Source organism: Dicentrarchus labrax, unplaced genomic scaffold (genome assembly GCF_905237075.1).
Source record: "Dicentrarchus labrax unplaced genomic scaffold, dlabrax2021, whole genome shotgun sequence".
Classification (NCBI taxonomy): domain Eukaryota; kingdom Metazoa; phylum Chordata; class Actinopteri; family Moronidae; genus Dicentrarchus; species Dicentrarchus labrax.
In genome coordinates, this window is record NW_026136716.1 from 5,922,774 (window position 1) to 5,949,658 (window position 26,885).

Consider the following 26,885-nt stretch of genomic DNA (forward strand, 5'->3'; position numbering starts at 1 on the left):
GGCTCCACATACATATATTTACATCGCGGTCCACCTCTGGGCATGCGCAATGAGGTCCGTGCTCCTAATTGGGAAGTCTGGGGGTCAATTAGGGGGCAGTGAAGGTTTTTATGGGCTGTAAAATAAATCTAATGACTTAAATCCAGTTCTTTAGTTGTTCTAGATAGAAAAGGATTGAATTTATGGAATATTTAAGACCGAAATTCAACTTTTACCTTCATATTTTCTTAAGAACGCCCCCGTTGTCTTTAAGGAAACCTGTCTAGATCAACGTGAATAAAATTCAACCGGTCAGACCTTGAATGTAAAATCCCCCAAAAGTTCAACATCCTTAAAAAAATGAATAAAACCAAACAGTCTTTGCTTTTTTGTTTTCATTTTTATTTGAGGTGCAACTGTCTAGTGCAATTGTAACGTCACATTTGTGATGGGCTGAGGAACATGCACAAAACATCGACATACTTGTGCTAGGCATTTTCCTTTCTTTTTTTTTTTTTTGTTTTTTGTTTTGCTGAGTGTCTCATTATTGTGTTCTGCGCTCCAGTTGCACTACGAGCAACTCAAAACACTTGGCTGTACAAAAAGACAAAGAAAAGAAGAAAAAACAAAAAATTACATTATCGCCATTCATGTAAGAAAAAAAACAACTTCACATCCCCAAAACGGTAAAAACCAGTCCAGATAACTTGAGCGAGTGAGTTAAGCGACGGCAGAGGAGAGTTCACGTACAGTACGAAGCCGTGTGTCACTGCAGGAGAGACAGCATCTTAGTGTGGAGGTAAATAATCCTCTTCTGTTCCCACCCTGAGTAATGACATCACAGGTAGTAAAACCTGGCAAAACCATAGATATATATATATTTATATATCTTTTTATATGTATATATGTACACATATTCAATAACACGACTAAAAAAAAGCTTTTATATATGTATCTATGGTTAGAAACCAGGCACTTGGCAGAGTTTAATTGGAAATGTTTAATCTGTACAAAGTTCACTACCTAGAAACAGTCATGTCCTATTTATTTGCCTCTCCGTTATTTATTTTTACAGATCACTAGGACATTAATTACATCAACAAGAGCAAAAAAAAAAAAAAAAAACAGACAAATCCTAAACCCTCCCTTAAAAAACCAAAAACAACAAACGTTGATTCCCTGCAATAAATGTCTAATGATCCATCCAAGAGGGGGGGAGAGAGTGCGCTCAGGGTGGGGACGGCGACGCGAAGCCTCAAGAAGAACACAGAGTTCTCAAAGTGAACAATGAGACGCAGCTTATATATATTTCATAATTCTTTATAACCCCGCCCCTCAACCCAGAACATCTCTCCGTCTTCAGATGCTGGGAGAGAAAAAAAAAGGTGAGCTGGACTCCCATTCCAGATGGGCTGTGTCGATTCTCACAGTTCGTCCATTGTCAATATCGGACCGCAGCGCTAAAAAAAAACAACATAAAACAAGATGCAGAGTAAAAAAAAAAAAAAAAAGGATTTAAAGTGTGACGCAGACGGGACAATGCTGGGTTGAGGTTGGGGGCGGGGCTAAGACGATGGCACACTTTCCACCGGTCACACACACTGCGAGGGATTCGACGGCACTGACAAAGAGCGTGCTCCCCTTGATTGGTCGGGCCCGGCGTTAAGCTCCTCCCTCCCTGAACAACGGCGCCGGTTGCAAGGGTCGGCCGGCACTTCCTGTCAGCTCTGTCTTTCCCCCTCATACTCATTATCATCACCACGACGACGACCACCACCACCACGACAACAACGATTGTCTGAAGCAGGTAGTAAAAGTTGGGAGATAAAGCGGGGACACACACACACACACACGCGCCGGTGCAACTCCAACGTCTTTCAGTTAAATTAAATGTGCAACAAAAGAAAGTTGTTTTTCGTCCTCCGGTTGAGCTGAGGTGGGCACTCCTCGAGACGGTGGCATAGAGTCAGTTCACAGTATGGCAAGACTCCTTCCTCCTCCTCCTCCTCCTCCTCCTCCTCCTTCCATCACCCCTCCTATCTCTTATCCTCAGGTGGTGGGGGTCTTCCATGTGCAGCTTCTGTGTTACGCAGACGTGCCGGAGCTCTGTGTGGAAGGGAGGACTTGTGTGGTTCCGGCCGGGACCAGAGGCTGGCCGGCGCCGGTCGGGGAGCTGCCGGTCTGCACCTGCGCCTGGAACTGAGCCATCTGCTCGGGGCTGGCCAGGTTCTTGAGCAGGTTGTTCTCCTGCTCCAGCTGAGTGTTGCGCTCGATCAGCTCTTTGATCTGCTCCTTCAGCACCTCCACCTCCTCGCGGACGGCGTACATCAGGTGGCTCTTCACCAGGTCCTGAGGATGGAGGAAGAGTCGGTTAGAGAGATAATTCATCCATTATTCCCGCGGTGAGGTGGAGAAACCACCTTTAAACCTCCTTATTACACATCAAAACATACACAAATGCCATTTACTGCCAAATGCTTCTGTTAATTACCAATAATTATCACACTATTATCAATCAGTGATCAGGTGACTAACCTGCAACTGTTTGTCGTCTCAAATATGAAGATTTACTGCTTTCATTTATTTCATTATAAACTGACAAGAAAAGCAATTTCAGTATCTGAGGAATTATGACGATTTTTAAGACTAAATCAGATTCTTATGGATCAATTACTCACAAGCTGCATTAGTCAATTATCTGAGCAACATGTCAGTCAACTGAAAATGAATAGAAATATTTTGATAATTAATAGTTTTAGCTTTTGTGTGTTTGTGTCACCTTATTTTGGAATCAACTGATTGGAAACTTCTAGACATCCTAAAATAATCCTTGTTCAACTTCCTTTATATTTTTATATCTTGAGTCATCTGTGCTTTATATATATTCTCTATAAATACATCTTGGACCGCAACAGACTTCCAGCTCTTACAGCAGATTTAACTTCAGGAAAAACTGACTCAAATATGTGAGAGCGACACAAAGACTGGAGGGGCAAAACATGTGACACAGCAGCGCACAGGCTAATTTGGTCTTCTAATTTCACTTTAGAGTCTGCACGGCACATGCAGCTGTCTCAGTGGCGACGAGGAACGCAAACACAGCAGTGATTCCTCAGAAGAAGGTGGACTTTAAGTAAAATAAAAATACTGTGAGAGCGAGCTTTTAGTGCATTCCCATGATGATGCCTGAGCAGTGTGCAGTGCCAGCCTGCTGAAGAGGGATTTGCTTTTAATAATCTGAGCATCCCCTCCTCTGTTGACCCGCCCCTCCTCCTCCTCCTCTTCCTCCTCCCTGCCCCGGTAGGCAGTGAGGGAACAAAATGTTCCTGCACCGGGAGGAGGAGCCTATCACCAGCCGAGTTATTTATACCGAGCAGTGGGGCGGCTGCTGCTTGCCTAGCAACACGGGACAGAGAGAGGTGGGAGAGGGCGAGGGACTATGTATATGCATGAGAAGGGGAGAGAGAGAGAGGATAGCGTGTGAACCTTAGCCTAGCCCACATCAAGTTGCCAACAAGCCGGAGGTTATCTGTCCAAACTGTGAGCGAGCAGGAAGCTCCTGTAGCCTCTGATTCAAACAGCAGGTGCACTTAAAGCAGAAAAGGATGTTTTCTCCACATGTGCAGCTTAAATTATACTGAAACTCACATCTGGAATACAGACAGGAGCCTTCATGCTTCTCATTCATTCATTCATTCATTGCTCAAGAGCAGCTTTTTAGTCTTCTGTCATTACCTTGAAAGTCCCTTTGAATACAAACATTACAATATCTTTAACAGGCTATCAAAAAGCATTAAAAAGGGGGTCTGCGACAATGCTTGGCTTACATAACACATACATGTAAAGCATCATGAAACGGGCCTATAGACTAACACAGAGCCGCATTAGAGATTATCAAAAACTGATTCTTACCATCGCTTGTTCAATCTTGTTGTCAATGGCCACCACACTGGCACCGGAGGAGCTGGAAGACAGAGAGAACAGTGTTATTGGTTAGTTATTAAAGCCTCTAGCACCTATTAGCCGAATACCGCAGGGTGTATTTGACTACAATTTGACTGCATTAAGGGTTTTTTTTTTTTTTTGTTTTTTTTTTAAAAAAAAAAAAAAAAGGATGAGGCGGTTTAAAGCTGTCAAATCAAACATAAATAAAATGATGAAGCTGTCATGAGGGGAAGAGTAAATACGCAAGAATTCACAATATTAAATGTGTGCAACAAAGCAAATGGAGGTCGAGGCATCAGGCTGAGACTTTGATGGCGGAGAATCAATGAGGCAACATTTGGGGCCATGTAGCCTCGTTTTCATGTGCCGCACACAATGCGCAGTATTTACCTATTGTCGAGCCTGACTGCTGCACTCTCCTTCCCGAGCACAGAGGACAGAAACGATATGGAGAAATTCCTCAGCTGACAAACGCCAAGATCCATCGCCACTGTATAACATTGGGAATTCATGCTACCCCGTCCATTAAAACCTCCACAGGCGGTTCTTCGGCTGCACAAACTGGAAATCCAGCGGTATAAAAGTAGAAAAAAAGCGCATTATTGAGGGCAGGACGTCGGGGTCTTGCTCTCCGGGGCGACCGCAGCCGGAACAGAGCACACAATAGACTGAAGCGGCGGGCTGCAGCTCCGATAAAACAGCGTCTCCCTCTCCGGATAATGCATGCAGGAAAAACAGCGCCAGCGGCGGCGTGATTGGCGGAGCGCTGCGCCTCGTTTGCATACTGCGTGCGCCGATTGGAGGAGAGGGTTTTGCTCATGGTCATAATTTATGCAGCTCCTCTCTCTACCTGCCGCACCGTCCCTCTATAAAAGCCCGCATCCAGCAGCCGCAGCCGCAGACACAGGGCTCCGCTTAGACTTTAAGACGGCAGATTAAAGGCAGACATTTTGCTTTAAATCGTCTGTTTTTTTGTTCTCCTCTGCTCTGTGTCTTCCTCAAATGTGGACAGCAGGGTGATGGGAAAACTTTGCCTTGGCTGGTGTGTGGAACAATGTCTCCACCTATCGGTTATAACTGGTGTATTAAACAGGGGGTCAAGACTCTCCCAGTACCACAGGGCTGCAGGTAATTTGACAAAATCTGACCTCAGCACTGTCCAACATTTACACTGTAAGTCTGGAGAGTGGGGGAAAAAAAAAAAAAAAAGGGGTCAGACAGCAGAAGCAGTGGAAGATAAGCTCCTTTGTCCTCTTTAGATATTTAGTTGGACTCAGTGAAATGGGAACACGCTGTTCTGTACATTAACTCGGGGCCACCCCTCCGCTCTGTGATAGCGAGGAGGCTCATTATTCAGGACATGTCTCCAAGTTCTCTGAGATGTTTGATTCCTTCCGTAGAGCTGAAACAGTGAGTCAATTAAGAGGATATTAATAGCCGACGAGTTTGATAATTACTTGTTAAAAGTCATTTATCAAACCTTTCAGCCTCTGAAAATGCTCTCTGTTCATATCGTAGTTTCAGGGGATATATTACATTAATTATCAAATGTGTGATTTGGTTAAAGAGAGTTCGGATACAGTAGTTTAAGGGATCATTTACAGCTTCCCAGAGTCTTAATCTAATAAATGCCTTAGGACAGACCTTGTTTGTGTATTTGGTGTCGTCTCAAACAGAAATATCGAATATCTTGTCTCAACTGTTGAGTGTCTACGGGATCAAATAACATAATCATGATTACACAGGAATTGAGCAAAGTACACTAAACAGGGATGATTTTTTTACAAGCTTTGTCTGAGGGGATGCCTTTAAAAAAACCCTTGCATTAATCAACTAATATTCTCAGCACGAGAAGGAACACGATTGAAAAAATGTCTCTGGATTATAATTCAATTCAATTCAATTCAATTCAATTTTATTTGTATAGCGCCAATTCATAACAGAAGTTATCTCAGGACACTTTTCAAATAGAGCAGGTCTAGACCGAACTCTTTAACATTAATTACAGAGACCCAACAGTACCACCATGAGCAAGCACTTGGCGACAAGGGCAAGGAAAAACTGCCTGTTAAAAGGCAGAAACCTAGGACAGATCCTCCGGCTCTAGGTGGGTGGTCGTCTGTCTCGACCAGTTGGGGTGAGAGAGAGAGAGAGAGAGAGAGAGAGAGAGAGAGAGGCGACAGACAGACAGACAGGTGCACAGCAACAACAGTATTGGCAATGGCAGTCAAGCAGGACCATGGCAGGAGGCTCCACCAGGATCCATGAGAACCTGCGAGACGAGAAAGCACAAGAACTCCGGGGAAGAAGTGGAGTTAGTAACATGCATTAAAGGGACATGAATGAGTGCAGAAAGAGAGAGGAAGAGAGTAGCTCAGTGCACCATGGGAAATCCCCCGATAGTCTAGGCCTATAGCAGCATAACTAAGGGATGGTTCAGGACTCACCTGATCCAGCCCTAACTATAAGCTTTATCAAAGAGGAATGTCTTAAGCCTACTCTTGAAAGTGGTGAGGGTGTCTGCCTCCCGAACCACAACTGGAAGCTGGTTCCACAGGAGAGGAGCTTGGTAACTGAAGGCTCTGGCTCCTGTTCTACTTTTAGAGACTATAGGAACCACAAGTAGCCCAGCATTCAGAGAACGTAGTGTTCTAGTGGGGTAATAGGGTACTATGAGCTCTTTAAGATATGAAGGGGCCTGACCATGAAGAGCTTTATAGGTGAGGAGGAGTATTTTAAATTCAATTCTACATTTTATAGGGAGCCAATGCAGAGTAGCTAGTACAGGAGAGATGTGATCTCTTTTTCTAGTTCCTGTCAGTACTCGTGCTGCAGCGTTCTGAATTAATTGGAGCGTTTTAATGGACTTATTGGGGCAACCTGATAATAAAGAGTTGCAGTAATCCAGCCTTGAAGTAACAAATGCATGGATTAGTTTTCTGCATCTGTCTGTGATAGTATGTGTCTAATTTTCTAATATTACGTAAATGAAAGAAGGCAGTCCTAGAGGTCTGCTTTATGTGGGAGTTAAATGACAAATCCTGATCAAAGATAACTCCAAGATTCCTGACAGTGGTGCTAGAGGCCAAGTTAATGCCATCTAGAGTGACTATATCTTTAGACAATGAGTCTCTAAGGTTTTTGGGGCCAAGAACAAGAATTTCGGTTTTTCTGAGTTTAACATCAGAAAATTGCAGGTCATCCAGGATTTTATGTCCTTAAGACATGTTTGTAATTTAGATAATTGATTAATTTCATTGGGTTTGATTGATAGATATAACTGCGTATCATCTGCATAACAGTGAAAGTTAATGGAGTGATTCCTAATAATGTTGCCTAAAGGGAGCATATAAAAGTAAATAGTATTGGTCCAAGTACAGAACCTTGTGGAACTCCATGACTAACTTTAGTATTTATGGAGGATTCATCGTTAACATGTACAAACTGAGTACGATCTGATAAGTATGACTTAAACCAGGTTAGGGCAGTTCCTTTAATGCCAATTTGATGCTCAAGTCTCTGTAAAAGAATATCATGGTCAATGGTGTCAAATGCAGCACTAAGATCTAATAATACAAGTACAGAGACAAGTCCATTGTCAGAAGCAGTCAGAAGGTCATTATTAACTTTAACCAGAGCTGTCTCTGTGCTATGATGAACTCTAAATCCTGACTGAAAATCCTCAAATAAACTATTGTTATGTAGAAAGTCACACAACTCTTTGGCGACTACTTTCTCCAGAATCTTAGAGAGGAACGGGAGGTTAGAAATCGGTCTATAGTTGGCTAAAACCCCTGGGTCAAGAGTAGACTTTTTAAGAAGGGGTTTAATTACAGCTACTTTAAAGGACTGTGGTACATATCCTGATAATAAAGAAAGATTAATCATATCCAGTAAAGAAGTGCCAATTAAGGGAACAACTTCTTTAAGCAGCCTAGTTGGGATCGGGTCTAACAGACAGGTTGATGGCTTCGATGAAGAAATGATTGAAGTTAACTGATGAAGATCGATAGCAGAAAAACAGTCTAAATATACATCTAAGTTTACATTGACAGAAGTCCCTGAACTTGGAGAGCCACTGATAACTGTTGATGGCAGTTGGTGATTAATTTTTCTCTAATAGTAATAATTTTATTATAGAAGAAGCTCATGAAGTCATTGCTACTTAAGTTTATGGGGATATGTGGCTCGATAGAGCTGTGACTCTCTGTCAGCCTGGCTACAGTGCTGAAGAGGAACCTAGGGTTGTTCTTATTTTCTTCTATTAGTGCTGAGTAATAGGCTCCTCTGGCATTACGGAGGGCCTTTCTATAAATCTTAAGATCATCTTGCCAATTTGAGCGATATTCTGATAATTTGGAAGAGCGCCATTTCCTTTCAGATTTTCTAGCTATTTGCTTTAACTGGCGGGTTTGGTGGTTATACCAAGGTGCTAGTCTCCTATGTTTTAATACAAATAGTTAGTTGTGTCCCTAATTTAAGAAATTTGTGGTATCTTTGATTAGTCATCCCACCTGGTGGATTACAGATTAATGAAGCACATGAAACTGAAACCATCACTACGGGACACAAAGCCAGTACTTTGGTTCTTATTGATCCACTCATGGCTAATCAGATCAATATTTCAGTTAAATTACTCAACAGTCAAGTTACACTGTGACCATGGAAACAGTGGTTTAGATATTAAAAAAAAGCACACAAAGTACATTTAGTTCACACAACAAATCAGGGTGTGGTTTTGTTTTTATACCTGCGACACATTTTAATTACATCGGTACAAGTTTCTTCTCATTCACACCTGTTTTTGACACACGTAGGCACGTCAACAACGGTCTAAAAGCTTTGAGCAGCAGCGCCAAGATCTTTGAGCTCCTTTCACCTGTCCTGCTTTAGGCACCTTTTAGCTGTTATATCTGTCCGAGGCTGGAACATTCACTTGAGCTGTGGTACCAAGTTCAGTGAGAGGAAAACTGTGTCAACAACCTGTCTGAGGAGGAGACAAAAAGTATTTTACCTCCTCCAGCTGTGTCACTTACGTTGGCGTGTGAGTGGTTTTAGAGAACTGGAAAATAACGTCTGTGTGACTTCTCCTTTTGTCTGTGTACGCACCTTTAAAATTAAATTGAGACCCGATTCATACATGCTGAGGCAAAAAGAAAAAAAATGTTTCAGACAAATATTAAACACACTAGAGAAAGGACACAAAGAGAAGTAGGTAACAGTGTGTTCATATTGGATGGGCTGCATACATACTGGTTTATTGGGGGTTTAAGAGACTTAAGTCTATATGTGGGATGATAACTGAACAAAGGGAAGCAAATATGGACAAACTGGATCAATTGAGGAACTGGAACATGGTTATCTGAGGCAGTTGAGATTGGAGGGAAAAACTCAACTGAAAGCTCTTGGGTCCTAATCTTGGGTCCAGATCTGGACCAGGACCACGTTACAGAGGATGGACGTGAGCCAAACACGCTTTTTTTATACTCACACACACTCAAGCGTAACAACATGCATGTGCAGACGCCAGAACATTGTGTCCTCAATCACATGTATAGCCCTTCGGGGCATCTGAGTGGGGGGGGGGGTTTGAACAGGCTGAGGAGCCTTGACGCCTTGCTGCAGGTAGAGGCGGTACCAGGCCCTGCTTGTATATTTCAACAAAATTCAATGAACTGAACGCCACAACAACAACAACAATAAAAAGCTGATGCAGGCTACCCGACCCAGCTACGCCATCGCCAACCCCCCCCCCGACAACGTGACAACACTACAGCCATCGTTACCTCTTCAGATGCTTCTCCAGCTCCCAGAAGAGCAGCTTTAGAGCCATGGTGTTCCTGCCCTGCTCTCCTCCTGCCACGGCAAGCCCCTTCTCTCTCATTGATGCTCTCAGGCTAAAACACACGCTCCGACAAGGCAGAGGGGCCCCCACAAACACACACACACACACACACACACACACACACCCAAAGCAAACACCACCACCACTGCACCCCTCCTCTGCCCTCCTGACCTGCGCCCTTTGCCTCCCCAACCTCCTGCTCCCTTCAGCTGCTGGAGCTTCACATAGGGGGACCAACAGTGGAGACCAGGATGGAGCTGTGTAGGACCGGGATGGGAGTGTGTGTTTGTACAACGGGGGGGAGGCGCGCGTTCGCACTCCTGGCTGCCCCTCGCTAAGCCTGAATCACATATAGATTCTCAGATGATTGGGTGTATGGTGAGGGGAGACAGGGAGGGTGGGCTGTGATGTCACCGCGTAAGGAGTCATGACACCTCCTCCTTCTGTTGTTATATAAACTGTCAGCAGAGATTACGGTGATCCGTCCAATAGGATGAGCTACTTTTGACCACACACACCTCATTTGCACGCACACGGCCGCCAACAAGCCACTCCCTTTGCTCCTTGTTTCCTGTTTGTTTCCTCAACACCTTCTCCGTGATGGTGATGGACACAAGAGCGGTACCTTGCTCCTCAACTCTTCGTATCAGTTGATAGTGAAGAGCGAGTGCCCTTAAATTCCCTGAACGTATTAAGAAACATCCACATTTCCTCACACACATAAGACTATTCCCATCCTGAAGTAAGGAGAATTACTTTAGGAAGTGTATGTTGTACCAGGCGTGTCTTGAGCCGTCTTGTCACTCCTCATCAGTGGATGCACACTGGACACACACACTCTTCACAGTATGGTCCCTCCACTGGAGCGTGGCTCACGTGTACCTACATGCCGGCAATAAAGACGCGCACACAGTTCACAAAACAGTCTGAACAAAGACGATCAAAACAAGCCGGCTAGCTACACGGCACATCAGGGAAACAGCGATGCAGAGCAGGAAAAAAATAAAACTCAAAACACTGAATCTCTGCAGGACCTTTTGAGTGGAAGAACTGTAGAGAACAAAGGGAGGAGGCAACCTCCGGTGGGAAGATAGCGAGCAGTTGTGTGGACCACAAAATGGCGGCGAGGGGAGCGCGCAGACTGAGTTTGTTGGTGGGATTCAGCTCAATGCATGCAGTGAAATTATTAACCTCATTAGGTGAAGGTCACGCCATCTTTTCTTCCCTTCACTGTACGCGTCACTAATCAAAGGAACGAGTCGAGGGCCAGAAACAAGAGCGTTGTGGGAGCAGAACTTTGGACTAAAGGGAGATAAAAAAAACATAAAATGTCTCTAAAAACGTAATTTTTATTTGTGAACTTGAGGTATTTTCCATTCCTCATTTTAAAAAATGTGGAGGGACATGGGACAGGGATCACATACTCCTATATCTGTACATTGTGTACTAGATTTAAGGGTCAGTGTACGCATGCCCACTCAGAACAAAAGGCTGGAAAACTCGTCTGAGGGAAGCGCTCACTGATGTGGAGACAGATTACTTTCAGCCAATCGCTGGCGGCGCTGCAGACTGTGCTCAGCCAATGGCGAGACACACAGACATCACAGATGGGGATTGCTTTCATTCATTATATATCCATGTCCATCTAAAGGTTGTGTATGTGGCATGTGCAAAGGCTTGACCCATATATTACCTAATCATTATGTTGAAGCTTAATGTATACAGGAGACTTAGAAACTGGGGGACAACAAGTATGTTAGCAGAGAGATTAAGTAAGTCACTTTAATGCCAACTTAAACTCTTCCTTATTGGCCAGGCTACTGTTCCACCAAGCTATTAGACTTTAATAATTAGGTAATGAGCGCTCAACCTTGCCAAACTGTGGATAAAACAATCAACAGGCAGAGCTCATTTTAACTCTCCCTTAAGCCTTTAACTACACAGCGGTCCACATTATGAACAGCGTCTTCACCCGTCACAAAATGCTTTCCACTCACGACACCTTCTTCAAAACACTCAGTGGCTATATGATTTTGAGGCGATCTGAACGGAAAAGGGTGGTGGTGTACATCCAGTGCCACACCCAGTGGAGCGTACATGTGTAGGTATAAGAAGAGCAGATGGTGCTCGCGTTGCACATCAGTAAAAATATAAAGTTTCATTGCAAACTATACTTGAGAAAAGTGACACCTATTTTTGTGAACAGTAAAACCTCGGGCAATATTTTTTAATCTTTGCAATAAAAGAACAAAAACTGGGGCAGCTTAACTGAGGGGGCTTACATTCAAATTCAAACAAGAAGCTTGTTTCCAAATCTTAAAGAGTGTGCGCCTGTGTTTGTAATATCTTCAGTATCTTAGAAATGTTTTTAAAATCCACACCAACATCAAGAATAAGGGCGAGTAAAAGAAAGAGGCTTGTCACAACAAGCAGAGGAGAAGATATTTTTAAGCTCCAGTGGTTAGATGCTCTAGAAAAGTGTAAAATCAATAGCGCTAACAGCCACCTAAATGCCTTCTTGTGTATTTTCTGTACATACCCTAGAAGGCAACCCCTTTTACCACAGCCCTCCCTTCATCCACGTCCTCTCTCACAAAAGCATCCAGCTGAGTGTAAGTAACGCTTCCGCCTCACTTTATTGTGCGGGTTCGAGTGAAAGAGGAGCCGGGCTCAATTGGGGAGCCATCGCTCAGGCTGCAGTGTGTGGTCCTGAAAAGGATCCAACTCTGCCACAACTGTACATTATGTGGAAATATGCGAGGGTTTGAGCAATTAGGGAAAGTGACTGGGAACACAAGGGCACTATAAAAGTAATCTCCACAAAAACCTCAACACAACTGGAAGCCATCAGCTCATTTCAAGACAAAATAGTGCATCAAAACTTTTTTTGGATTATGTCTAAACTCTAAAATATTAGCTTTGCTCTTAATATCCCCCAAATAATGTTTCCCTGCTCCCTTTCTCTCTCTTCCTTTCATCCCTTTTTCATTAGTTGGTATGCTGCTCTGTGATTCGCCCGCCTTCTTCTGCATCACTTGTCCTGAAGCAGTTGGGAGACATGAGCTTGCGTGTGTGTGTCTGCGCGGGTCTGTGCATCCCGTTTGTGTGTTCTTGTATCAGCCGGTGTGTGTGTGTGTGTGTGTGTGTGTGTGTGTGTGTGTGTGTGTGTGTGTGTGTGTGTGTGTGTGTGTGTGTGTGTGTGTGTGTGTGAGAGAGAGAGAGTCTATGTTTGCAAACTGGCGGAATCCGGTTTCGGAGGCTTTGAGCATTGGCATTTACATGGAGGAGAACCAAGGCCGACAGCAAGATCAACCCCACTGCACGCACACGCACACAGACACAGACAGACAGACACTTCACTTAAGCAAAGGAAGTATGTTTTTATCTTCCAAATTTAGAAAAAAGACAGGACAAAAAGGGGAAGTATTTATGAGGATTTGTTGAAAAGAGAAAGAAAACGATCATTACAGAATCAACACTGGACCGACAGCATGCAATCATTTTTCCATTTTCAAGGTATAATTCCTGAGTAGCCGAAGTGTACCAAGGTAGCAATCAAAGACAACCTTCTACTTGTTTGCAAACCTCGGATAATCTCACTTGATCTTCGCCCCAAACATAGACAAAACAAAGAGCAGGAACGCCGCAGAACTCAAACAGCTCTCATGGCATCACAGGGCTTCAGGGCAGCGGCTCTCTGGAGCGTAAGTGAATCGGTCTCTGCCATGCACGCAATGCCTTACATAACCAGCCTCTGTGCCATATGGGCCACGAAACAGACAGACAGAGCAGAGAGAGAGAGAGACAGGGAAGGAAGGAGACTGACATCTCTCTACTAGTTCAGTGCCAAGGCAGACATGCCTTTTTTCTTCTGATGCATGAGGTTTTAACTTTTCAACACCCTCACACATTTTTAGCGAGGAATGTGCGATATATAAAAACGTCAAAAAAGATGATGTAAAGAGGAGGCGCTATAGATTAGTGCTGCAGCTGCACCTTTCATTAATGCATAAACGTTTGGTCTATAGATTCTCCAAATATAGTGAAAATGCCCATCATAATTTTATAAAAAGCACACAAGGTGAAGCCAACAGTCCGAAACCTCATAGATATTCAGTTTCCTATTACGTGAAACAAAGAAAAGCAGCATATTCTCACAATTTAGCAGCTAAATTTAGAGAAATTTTGCCTGAAAAATAACTTAAACAATCAGCCAATTATCAAAATAGATGCAGAAAAAGAAGAAGGAGAAGACAGCGTGCTTTGGTTTTGAATTGGCACAAATACTGGAGATTAAAGGATTACACACAATCTGGCTAAAATCAATAGACATCTCATCTCCTCCTGTTTAAAGTTCTGTCTAGATACCCCAAAAACTGGCAAAAAGGCTCTTCATACACATATCTGAAGCTGTTAAAAGCTTTGTATGCACACACATAAATAACTTCTGGCTCCGTATGACACATTTCACACACAAAATTGAGATTCAGCAGCCCCCACCCATACTCCCACTGTAATCCATGTGTTAAAATAAACATTATACAATCAAATCTCACAGAACTGTACGATACACTGACAACATTAAAAAAACGTCGCAGGAAGTTGTGTTACCGACCCCCAGTCACATGGATCTGCACAGGGCTCGGTGTGAATGTAAACAGAGGACTGTCAGTGCATTAACAGTGAGGATCTTCTCAGCAGCGGTTGAGAAACTTTGCTCAACGCTCTCGGCGGTGTGCGGGCTTCAAGCTGCGATGTGAATGTGTTTTAACAGTTGGACGGGTCAAAGCTCTGAGACAAAACAAACAGAGCTGGCGTTACGCAGAATTATTATTATTTCTCTTTACCGGGAAGTGTCACTTACAGGGGGAAATGTAAATGTTTTCTGTAGACGGGTACTAGAGTGGTCATGTTACTGGGGATGAGTTTGAAACTTCAGACAAAAAGAAAGTGTAAAACCTTCCATGAGATAAATATTTTGAACAGCAGGTGCACCACAACAGGTATCTGTCCTGCTGAAGTGTCCTTGAGCAAAACCCAATCCCTGCATGCTTTGTGTTTCTTTGCTGACCTCTGACCAAAAGACATTCAACAAAGCGTCACATTACATTCATTTCCATCTCGTCTTCCAGGACCAAGCGTGATGCAGACAACAAGCTCAACCAGATAATTTATAGTCTATTTTGATTTTTTTTCCCATTTAGAATATTGTTATGTACCACTAGCTTTCACTGCAGGAGGGTTCAACCTTGTTTATTTAAAGACAAAGGCCTCACAGACAAAGGACAAACGTGGCTTCATGAAAACCAAGCATCATTCTCTGCTCATTTAATTCACAGGAAACATTTAAAAAAGCAGAAATAAAACATAAATCGCTACAATTACTACATTTAAAGCACAAATGGTGCTGGGGAAAAACAAACAGTGGCAAATCAGGGAGTATTTTTCCTGTTGATCATGGAAAATTACAGTGGCAGGTAAGTTTCCTGAGAGCTCAGCTGGATACTAGTTTTAAGGTTCAATTATAGGATCTGAAATATCACATTTCTCTCCCGTTAACTGTAACTGTCAGAGGGTAAAGTCATCTAAAAAAGGGAAATGACGGAGAAAGAAAATAACAGCACAGGCGGCAAAAGAGTGATCGTGGCACAGCCAGTTAAAACCAGAACAGTTGCCTCTCCTCTTTGCTCGTGCTGTTCCCTCTGCATAAAAGCCTGAAGGGAGAAAAAGCTGTTCCACACCATTAGAAACTCCCCTGTAAACACCTTCCCTTTCACTCACACACACACACACACACACACACACACACACACACACACACACACACACACACACATACAAACACACACACGTACACACCATCCTGAAGGGTGAGCTCATAAACACACTCCAGCAGAGAGAACATGCATGGACACATATTACATCCTCTCTGGTCTGTGACTTTCTTCAAGAATCTGCAGCGCTGCATGAAGGCACAAGGCGAGCAAACGTGACACCCGTCTACTTGGCACTGCACTCCCCCAATCCCCCCCCCCCACCCCACCCACCCACCAATACCGCCTTAAACTGAATCTGTCAGAGCGCCAGATGATGTTCTGATCTGGCTGCATTAAGATCTTCACACACATCAAGACCTACGATGCAAACGACAGCGAAGCCTGAAAACGTTTCCTTCCAATGTTATTTTAACTGGGACTCAAACATTGTGGGGTCAGTCAGACCACTGACATGCAAATTTCCTCAATTAATAGATTACTTTAAAATGTCTGAAACCCAAGATGACATTTTAAAATTGCCAATTACAAAGCAAAGCAAGAGAATGTGTGGTATTTTTACTGGAAAATATTTCTTAAAATAGTTTGTTTCAGCTCTATGATGATTCAATGAGTTTTTAGAAGAAACCACTGTTATGAATTTGTGTAAAATAAATCAGCCTCATAATGCAAGCGCAGACTGATTGCACTATGAAGGGAACTAGAGAGCAATGGATTGAACATACCCACACAGCTGAATGAGACACTGAAAGTCTTTTGTATAAATAAACAAAAGTACCATATGGTCTGATTGAATGAATGTCACGATTTGCCTAAAAATTACTGTCCCTACTGTCATGAAACTCTTTAGCTACAGGACAAAAAAAAAAGAGCCTCCAAAATGAGTCTGACTCATTCGGGCCGATGTAAACTCGTCCATGGGAAGAGTCAGTCCATCCCTAAAAATAAGCACACCTACTGTGTAACAATCCCCGCCAATGGATATATTATATCAATCACTATACCGTTGGGACCTTCTGCAGCCAGAAACCACACTTAAACATTACACACCCATTTCTTACTGTAAGCACTCAAAGGTGTTTTTACAGAGAAAAGATCTAAAACCACTCAATATGTTTGTGATTCATTCACAGGAAGGACATTCCCACTTAGCTGCAAGGCACATTTTAGGTCAGTGCTTCTCACAGCACGTTAGGGTTATATAAACAACTCCTCACAAACGCACAACGGCTTAGGATTTGTGAACCTACGTCGCCACCTTGTGGGGTAACAGCAGTACTACAGTATGTGCGAGAGCGAGAGAAAAAAAGAATGACAGTAAATTTAATGTCTCTGCTGAAGCCTGATTTGACGGCTCATTAGGAGACTTAACTACCTTCAGGTGTGATTTATTGTTCTTGACACCCGTGAGGATGCTGCCCAGGAAATTAGAAGCACCACTAAACTGCTGTCTGACTAAAACATCCACCAAACAGGATTAACAACGCAATGAAACAGGAACCTGTGCTTCAGCCAATTTACAATTCAAAAGAACTGTAAAAGCTGTAAACGGGCGGGCAAAAGCTTGACTCATATACTGTACCCACGACATACTCACAGACATTAGAGGAGGAGAGTTCCTCTATCAGTCTCTCTCCTTCCAACCAGCAGTTTCTGGGTTTGTTGGTGTTTTGGGTTTGCTAAGTCCGGCTACCTATTTACATACACAATACTCTGCCCATATTCACACACACACACTCACTCACTCACTACACTACTGGTTAATTATCTGTGTGGTCTCCCTTGGTTTGTATGAACTTTGAGCCGGTTCATGACAATAAGCACAGAGGATATTTAAGTTTTTTGCTAAGATTAATCTGGGGTTTAAACTTAAAATACTTTACAACAATGTTTTAACAAAATAATGGAAGATTTAAGACTAATTTAAGGACAAATCATGCAGGATCTGTGGCACGAGTAGGGGCAACTGTATTTATTTAGTCATTTAAGCATGTATAAACAAAGCAGTGGTACACCTAACATTCTTATCCTGGCGTGTGTTCAAAAGAGCAATGCTTCACCAATGTGTTTATCAGATATGACTCATTACTTCCAGGGTTTATAAGCGTGCATCGCAGGATTTATCTTCATCTTTTATAAACTAGAGTTTCAAAAAGGGTTGGAAACATTCTTTTTTTGGGAGAAAGCCTGACTTTGTGACTTACTACTCTATTTATGGTAGAAACATTTAAAACTAATGCCAAGTAAAAGATGTTTCTTTTCGGGGAACCTCTCGAGCTTCTCATCAAATATTTCTTTCACTGTGTCTCCAAGAGTTTGCCCATATTTGGTCTTTGCTGCCGGGGGATCCCCCTCTGCCTCGTAAAAGCTAAAGTTTGGATGGCACGGCAATTAAAAAACAGGCGCGTCAACATTAACAAAACGTGAGTCAAAGTCGGTACAACTACAGTGCTTGACAGGCAGCTTATTATCACAAACACATGAAAGATTAACAGTGAAGTGCCTCATAAAAGCAGAACTGACATCAAACACATAGTGAGAAAGGGTATAAAGGAGCCAAATCCTTGAATGACCCCCTAATATGTGAACCCATATTAGAGCTGCAATCTGTGTCGGATCACCTACTGATGATAGAAGACTGAAGCTGGGAAGTCATAAAAGATTGCTCAAGCTTTTTAAAACAGGCGAGCTTCCGGTTTTGGAAGTACAGCTTTGAACCGGCTCAGAATCAGAAAATAGGCCTGCATCCCTATTAAATGACACAGCTCATTGTCACTGCATTAAAGTAGTGAGTCTCTATTAGAACAAGGCTAATGTGCTCTGCCAGGCACAACAAAAGGACTCTCTTACGTCCACATTTGGCACACCTGTTGACTGTCTTCATTGATTAATAATCACTTGGTATTCAAGCTGTAAACTCACGACTGCTCGGTTATGTTTAAGCTGACAGTTCGTCCACAGCTGCTGCTGAACACACATTTACTTCATTAAAATACTTAAAATAAAAGTATTAAAAGAAGGCTTCTGTTACACATACACTGTGCAATGTGCAAGTTTTATGGGCAAATAATCACTAACGATTGCACCTCTAAGTTTTATGTCTCCAAAGGATGAGGTCATAGAGATAAATTGCCCTATAAAAAGGAATAAATGAACACTTCATTTATGTTTGACATTCAGTTGGCTGTGAAATACATATTACACCTCTACACGCCTAAGGCAATATTTTATCATTCTTGTGGTAAAATGTGTGGACTGACGTAAATTATTCCTAAATAATAGCCTTGTTAAGTGTTTGACATACTCATACACACAAGGTATAATTCTGGTTTAGTCTCATTACCGAACCATGCTGTAGTGGAGGAATGACACTGTGTCTGCATAGGCTGTGCAGTCTCACCTGTATTGCTTAGTGATTACGCTTTTATTTCTGCATCAAAACAACTTGCAGAGTCACCCTTTCTGCCTACGTGGTGAAGCAGCAGTAGAGGCGTATATAATTCTGTTTGAAAAAAGCACTATTATATACAGTCTACTGCTGTTTGTCAGGCTATAAACAGTAGTAAGCAGTGCTGTATTCACTGTCTGCAACCTGTATGCAAAGTCAGTTGCTGTTGGTGGAAAGAGAGAAAAGCGTGTGGATAAGACACAGATGACAGGTGTAAAAGTATACTGGAAGTGCGTGTATTTTCCTTCAACCGATGCTGGCAGCTATCCAAAAGTCAAATTATACCAGCAATTGACCCGCAGGCTGAAATTCCACCTGCGGGAGTCACGAGGAGCTGATGAAAGCCCTGATTAATAACACTGTGCTGTACAGCACTCACTCTCACTGACAGATATAGAAACAGACAGCACGCAGGTGAAAAGAAACAAGCAGAATCCTTCAAAGCGCAGACACACCCTCGCAGCCCCAATGTACCACATGACGGTCATGCAGTCATGCACACAGCCAGGCACGATCAGGTGTTTTCAAAGTCACGATAGCTGCAACACGAGGCTTTTAAAGAGCCAAACTGGACTCAGACAACAGGTACTCACTACAGAAACTGAGACTGAAAAGTGTGCTCTATGAACAACAATTATCCCAGACAACTAGTTGATTTATTTCACAAATAAACATATTGCGCCTAATCGCTGAGTTGTGCCAACTAGGTCTGTTTCAGGTCAGCCAAAATAAGAGCTGGAACTATAAGTTGATTAATCAATCAGCAGAAAATAAACCAACACCTATTTTGATAAATCAATCAATCAATCAAGTAATTTTTGTAGGTAAAACTCTGCTCCTCTCTGTTTTACGTCACTGTAAATAGAATATCTTTGGCTAATAATGCCTCTGCAGAGGCCTTCTTTACTATGCGCTCACAACTGATAGGTGTAAGTGTACTGACTGTTTATCCTTTCATACATACTGTGCTCATTTCAGTCAGTCCTTGCTTACTCTCGATAGTAAATATGGGTGCAGTGCCTGAAAAACCTGTAGACTTCATTATGGCACAGGGCTGGATATTATTAGTCCGGAGCAAAGACTGCATGTATACAGGGAAAGCAGACGGAGGTTTTAAGAGTTGAAAGACTAGTGTCTTAAAGAAAGGGGTAGAGGAGAAGGAAGGGAGACAGAGACAAAGATAGAGAGGGTGAAAGAAAGCAGAGAGTAAAAGAGAGACCAGATCACAGCATGACATGAACATGACTATAAACAAAGCAGACACACACACACACACACACACACACACACACACACACACACCTCTTAAGACTGTTTAGGACAGAGGCTGATTCATGACACGAAAATGGGCCGACGGATAGACAGAAACACATTTACAGAGAAGACATGCAGAGACCATGCGCGCACACACACACACACACACACACACACACACACACACACACACACACACACAGCCATGATGGGGTGCCACAGATTGCTGACAAAAGCCTCCACACAGTACACAGTCCAGCTCTGTCTGCAGCTGAATATGACTAAGACTGTGTCAACATTGAACCAGCAGTTATTGCACCCTCCGTCGCTCCGTTCCTCGAGTTCAGGCACAATCTGAACAGCTGAAAATACATCAACAGTTAGTTTCAGCTCGCCAATGACCTGCTGTGCTGATAATTGAATTAGAAGTATGTTTACTGGTTCGCTCAGCAACTGTTGTTTTAATCATGGAACCGCTCAGAAGTCTTAGCATTTGTTACCAACAGCTTAAAAAGCCATAATATTTAAGAATATGTATTTCAATTATGGGTGCTTAGGTGAGGCTGCACTTCCTCTATACCTTGCAGGAATAACACAACACACAACATGAATCTCTGGCTAAACCAGAACACAGGACAGTACACTGGTAACAGGAGACTGCTGCCCCAACAGCGCTCTCTGCGGCGAGAGTTTATTTATCAGATTTATGCAACACAACTCCCGATCGGGGCCCTCCACTGTCCCTACAGCACAGACTCTGAAAGACTAAAACTGCGTCTTCAAATAGGGCACGGGAGGTTTTTTTCCAGGACGTCGACTCTTTTTTAGATCAACCTTGCATTTTTAGAAACTACCTGCAGCTGAAATAACCACTTTTGAGCAGCAAAACTAACAGCAACATAGGAGTGAGAAAATGTACAGTCGAGGAGAGACGGGGGGGGGTAAAAAACATAACGGGAAAAGAAAGATAGCGTGAGAAAACAACTGAATGTAACCTTACTGACACAAAAGAGTCACATGCTAATGGAAGTGGATGTGTGATGGTAGGGGGTCAACCAGGGCAGTGAATCTGCTGAATCACCACCACCCTCAATGACTCAGCAGCTCCACTGCTTCTATTCGAGCCACTGATGTTTTTACAATGTCCAGTGAGCCGTTTTTCACCTGCTGCCTACTGAAGGCTGACAGAGTGACCTCAGGGGACAGGGCGGCAAGAGAACGTGACATTGGACCTTCTACACTTGAATGAAACCTGACAGAAAACCAGTTGCAGGATGCTGTTACCAGCAGAGATACAGTTACACCATAATCCGTTTGTTTGTTGTTTCCATGATGTGACCGGGGGGGATATTTCAAACTAATGGTGTAATTAAAAAATATTTGACTGTGCTGCAGCCTGAACTACAATGTACCAATAATAACTTCCTCTTATTGTTTCCTTAAAAACCTTCATCTGCAAAACAAATCATACTTTAGAAAAAACAACTTTGGCAGCACAGGCCGTCCATCCTCACCTGTCCTCCTCTCCTTCAGCATGATGAGTCCGGAGGCCTGCAGCAGCAGCCATGAAGGCGCTGGCCTCAGCTGACATCCCCATGTGGGCCAGGGTTCGAGCAGCCCCGCTGGCGTCCGCAGCGCCCTCTCCACCGACTGCTGCCCCCAGCCTGGGCAGACTCAACAGGCCTTGATGCTGGAGCAGAAGCTTCTGGGCGTCCTCCAGCTGGGAGGTTTTTATGGAGCTCCCTCCTCCAGGAACCTGGGTGAAGGTTGCACCCGGGGTGAGGAGGGGTTGGAGTACAGCGGTCAGAGGCATGTAGGTCCCATGGGGGTGTGTTAGTGGGACTGTGGCAGTGGAGGGGGGCTGTGGCTGAAGTTGGGGTTGAGCTGGGAGGGCCTGCGGCTGTCCTGTAAAAGTTGCCTGGGCAGGTGGGGCGACTTGACCTTGATGGGGCAGCTGTTGAGTTATGCTGACTGGCTGCTGTGCCGTAACACCTGGAGCTGGTGTTATGGACATTCCTGTTGTGACATGTGGCGGTGGAGGCTGGACTTGGGTCTGGAAGGGAGCAGTGGGCTGGATGAAGTCTGGCTGTCGAACACTCCCCGGGGCCATAACCCCTGCATGGACCTGAGGTGCAGGGTAACCTCCCTGAGGTTGAGCCTGGTGGGGATCGAACGCATAGGGCAACTGCTGGGGTATTACAGAGGGAGGCTGACTTACACCAGCCTGTGGTGTTGCTGTAGGGAGAGTGAGAGGAGCCCCTGGTTTCTGCATGTGAGCCCCACCAACAACCTCCTGGGGTGAAACATAGGTCAGGGGAGTGGTCTGGCCCAGTCCCTGTGGTGGGCTCTGCATGGCTTGTGGAAGGGTGAAGTCCTGGCTCGGCGGCGGTGGCTGTACAGCAGGTACGCCCTGACTAACCCCAGTGGTACCTGCCTCAGTCTCTGCAGTCACCTCTGGACCTTTTGGTGCCTCAGCTGCAGCTGGTTGAGGAATCTCCTTTTCATAATACTCTGTACAAGTCCACCGTCCTTTGCGGAACGGCTCAGAGTTGGTGTCTAATTTGACCACCCTGAAACGAGAGCCAGTAGCTGTCTGAGTTTGGGTGGGCTGGGTTTGAGTGTTGGAGGCAGCAGCAGACGGACCTGCTCCTACTCCAACAGGGGCTACCTGCCCACTCATGCTAGTGTTGTCAAAACCTGCAGGCCCCGGAGGAGGAACCATAGCAGCAGCAGTGACGGTAGACACATTAGAAAGGTTCACACTGCCCTGAAGATGTGGATCAGTGGCAACAATAGGGGCTACTGGTTGAGTTGTCCCACCTGCAGGTTTAGTGTTGTCCAACACCGGCGGCCTCTGGGATTGGCCAGGCCCCGCTTTGGAAGCCATGGCCGGGCTGGAACTAGCCTTGGGAGCGATGGGAAGAGCTGCCAATGAGGGTTCAGCTCCTCCCAAGCTATCAGAGTGATGATGGTGCGTCTGGCTGTGTTGCTGAGGATAGAAATGATGCTGCATGGTCCCATTTACCATAGAGGTGAGCTGCTGAGACCCCTGAGGTATGGGATGGGGGTTAAGAGGCTCATTGGGTGACACAAGTCCAGGTGTGTCAACCCCATGGAGACTGTTCAACGTCTCATCAGAAGAGCTCCTCTCCGGCACACCTGTATCCGTGGCTCTGGACACGGACACATCCAGCATATCGGAGGAGGAGAGGTCTTCTGTGTGCGACTCATCCATATCATCGTAGCTCTCAGTGTCATCTGCCAAACTGTTGTTGCCACTCACATTAATCTGAGCGGAGGTCACACTTGTTATCTGGAAGCCGCTCTTCTTCTTCACCTGAGCGCCAGCAGCTTGGGACTGGGGCTGGTGGTGCAGGGCGGGAGAAGAAGATCCAGCCTGGGTTGGATTGTCGTCCCCCGTGTTTGCCCCGCTGCCGCCGGCCGTGGACGAGGCCGACGCACCGCTGCTGCCCCTCCTGTAGTGGTACGCAGTTTTCCTGCTCCCCGCCCCAGACGGCTCTCCAGAAAACTCCTGCTGGTGCATCTTTTTTTTTTTTTTTTTCTCTTTACAGCCAAGCAGCTATTTAAAAGCTCAGAAGCGGCTGGCGGCTGTTTTGAGCAACCTACTGGCTCACACAGATGCTAGCTGCGGTACTAACGAGCCATAAAGTGAGAAGTCAGAAGATTTATGTCCTTTAAAAATCAAGTTCAACGCTCCGGGCTGGAGTCAGACTGAAACACTAGCTTCCCCTCTTCTCAACACGCGTATTAATCCAACTTCAGACGGATACAAACACCGTCTTCAGTTAAAGGAAATAAAATAAACAATGCGAAATTGAGCTAGCCGCTGGTTAGCTTAAAGCGGCGTTAGCTTCGCGTCACGTCTTTCAACAACAAACCGCGACTATTTTTTTTGCGGATATTCGCGACACAGCAGCACAAATACCTCCTAAAATAAGGTGCACTCGGGTGGTCTTTACGTGTGAGTGTAAGTGTGGACGCGTCCTTAGCTGGCCGGTGTATGTCGCAGGAAACCAGCCGTCTCATCCACTCCTCTCCCCGGACGTCGAGTCTTCCTTCCTCCTCCTCCTCCTCCTCCGAAACAAAAACCTGATCACAGATAATTAACTCCGTCTACGATCGATACACAACGGCGTCTAAATAATATCCGTCTTTGTAGTGGTAAAAAGTGCTCGCTAAGTCCATGTCGGTGTGTCTGATCGAGTCCGTGTTTGCTGTATCATTGCCGGTGAGGAGGAGCAGCTAACGGGGCTGTCAGTCTCCGGAGGGAGGCGGAATGCAAACACTGACACTGCGCATGCGCGTGTCGGCCTATAGCTTAAGATGATGATGTGGCGTTCAGGCTCAATCATTAAGTTGGAAAGTACAGGATTTAGTTTTTTTAGTACGTTTGGTTGACTTTTGGCTTATAAAAATCGTTTTTTTTTTCAGGTATTCTGACTGTTGACTGTGAGTGGCTATTTTAATGTTGGTAAATTTAACGTTTTTCATTTCTGTCACAGTATTTATTACTTGAACAAAATGTCCTCAGTCAGAGTGTCAATTTTACCATATTTACTAAGTCATTTAAGGCAGCACTGGACTCTGGTTTGTGTTTATTATTTCTTTGGACCCCACTGTCTGGGAAGTACTACTATAAATTAGCTCTATAAACTCAGCAGTATCTATTTACTTTGAGGCCAATCTGAGCATGTGTATTTATTTACACATGAATTATAAACCTAAAGAAACACTGCTCAAAGAAAATATGGTGCATTTCAGAAGTTTCTGCCTCTATTTTGTGTTCAGATAACCTTTTGACAGGCAGAATAACAAGCCAATAATTGAAATGTCATGCAAAACAAGCCCTGACACAAAGACTAAGTTGAAACCAGCTCCTCATATAAGACCAGCTTGTTCCGCCTGTCGGATATAATTCAGCCAGAGGCTACAGGCTCTATATAAACAAGGCTACCATACTAACCCCCCTATACATATCTTACACAGCGACAACAAATCAGATTCTGACCTGTCTGTTTCTGTGCCTGCCTTCTAGCGACAGATTCTCCCGTTAAACATATAACAGCAGGTATGAAGGGCAGAGACACACCTGTCAATGCACTTTCAACATGTCAGCATTACGGCTATTCATAAACACATGCACCTGTAGGGGAGGGCGGACTATGGGAAAGTTCCACTCTGAAGTCTGATTCCAAAGGTTGCGTAATGTTGTAACAGAGGGACATGAGCCATGCTTTCTGTAAACATTTAACCTGAACGTCAAGACTGTTCCTAGACAGCTTCTGCTTCTACTGATGAGAAGTTTAGACAGTGTTCACCGGGGATCATGTCAACCTTTACATACATTTACTTATTGATTCTGATGTATAAAAAAGCAAAGAATCATCACACAACATTTTCTTGTTAATCAGATGTGATTTAATTCTACAGCAGAAATATAGCAATCACAAGAATAGGTGTCTACCTACCTAACAATAAGCGAACAAGCTTTATATATTAAATATATAAATGTCAAGGGAAATGAGAAAATCTTGTTTTTTTAGGATAATTTAAAAGTGTGGAAAAACCCAGAACACCAGATAATGTAATGTAATTTAAAGCATTAAATTATCCCTTTGACAATATTATATAAAATAGTGGTTTGAACGTGTCAGAGGTGTTGATGGAAGTTCAGTGTCATTGTTGAGGTCAAGGTTTATGGTAAGTTTGTTGTATTACATTATATTGTGGGGCGTTTCTGTGATCTCTTCCCCAAAAAGAAAAAACTAAATAACAAACCACATTTAACAGATTAAGACTTCTTACAATGACAAATGGCTGAGTAGTATAGGAACAATCACTGCAGGTCCCTACAGGAGTACTAGAGTGATCCTACAACAGAAAACAAAAACACCACAAGGTACAATTATCTTGTTATGAACTCAGAAGTGACAGATTAAACTTCATTTTTACCACCACTTTTGCAACAATGTTCTTTTTACGTGTTTTACAATTTTGATTACTGCTTTAGTGCTGTCTTAAAAGCTAAACATGCTGAAGAGTTACACAACAAAGTATACTGAAGAATTTAAAAAAGAAATATTCTGCAGTTAGCCTGTGACCCAAATTAAAATATAAGAACCAATAAGTTACAAAATCAAGTAAAAAAACAACAACCCCTCAGTTCCACTGTAATTTCCTGCTATCCTGCGTCTGTCTCTGATGTCAGGTTGGTTGCAGTAGTTGTTGAAGTGTGCACACGGTACGGTACCGTCTGAAGTCAGAAACTGTCCATGCTGGAAGGAAAACAAATATTATTCACTTTTACAAAAAGTTTACTGTGGATTTTGTCCCCCATCATTTAAACCTGTACAAGGAAGGAAGGTATCTCCTAATGTTAATTTTAAATGTTCATGTGGTCACCTGGAGTTCAGATGAAAAAATGTGAAGCTATCCTTTAAACCTGCAGTAGTTGATTGTCTTGGCCACTTGGGGGCAGTGGAAACAACATCACAATCCTATAACAGTTGCTTATTTACTCATCTAACAGTTGCAGAGCAACATAATTTTTTATTTGGAGTTCGCTTCCTGCTGTTGTTGAGAACGATGCTATGAGAACAAAGTGGGTTGGACAGATAAA

The 26,885-nt window shown here is 43.7% G+C and overlaps 1 protein-coding gene across 2 annotated transcripts; it reads right to left on the reverse strand.

The window, feature by feature from the left end:
* Positions 1-359: 359 nt before the first annotated feature.
* On the reverse strand, positions 360-25,312 carry zgc:65895 (uncharacterized protein LOC393546 homolog). 2 transcript variants are annotated; one of them, XM_051427457.1, is made up of 3 exons: positions 21,760-25,312; positions 3,892-3,943; positions 360-2,328 (listed from the first exon to the last, which is right to left on the reverse strand). In XM_051427457.1, the coding sequence occupies exons 1-3, from the start codon at positions 23,787-23,789 to the stop codon at positions 2,065-2,067; spliced, it is 2,346 nt and encodes a 781-aa protein (XP_051283417.1). In that variant the 5' UTR covers positions 23,790-25,312; the 3' UTR covers positions 360-2,064. The 2 variants fall into 2 exon arrangements, with proteins under 2 accessions (XP_051283417.1, XP_051283418.1); XM_051427458.1 differs by lacking the exon at positions 21,760-25,312 and adding an exon at positions 4,315-4,641.
* Between the last annotated feature and the right edge of the window lie 1,573 nt (positions 25,313-26,885).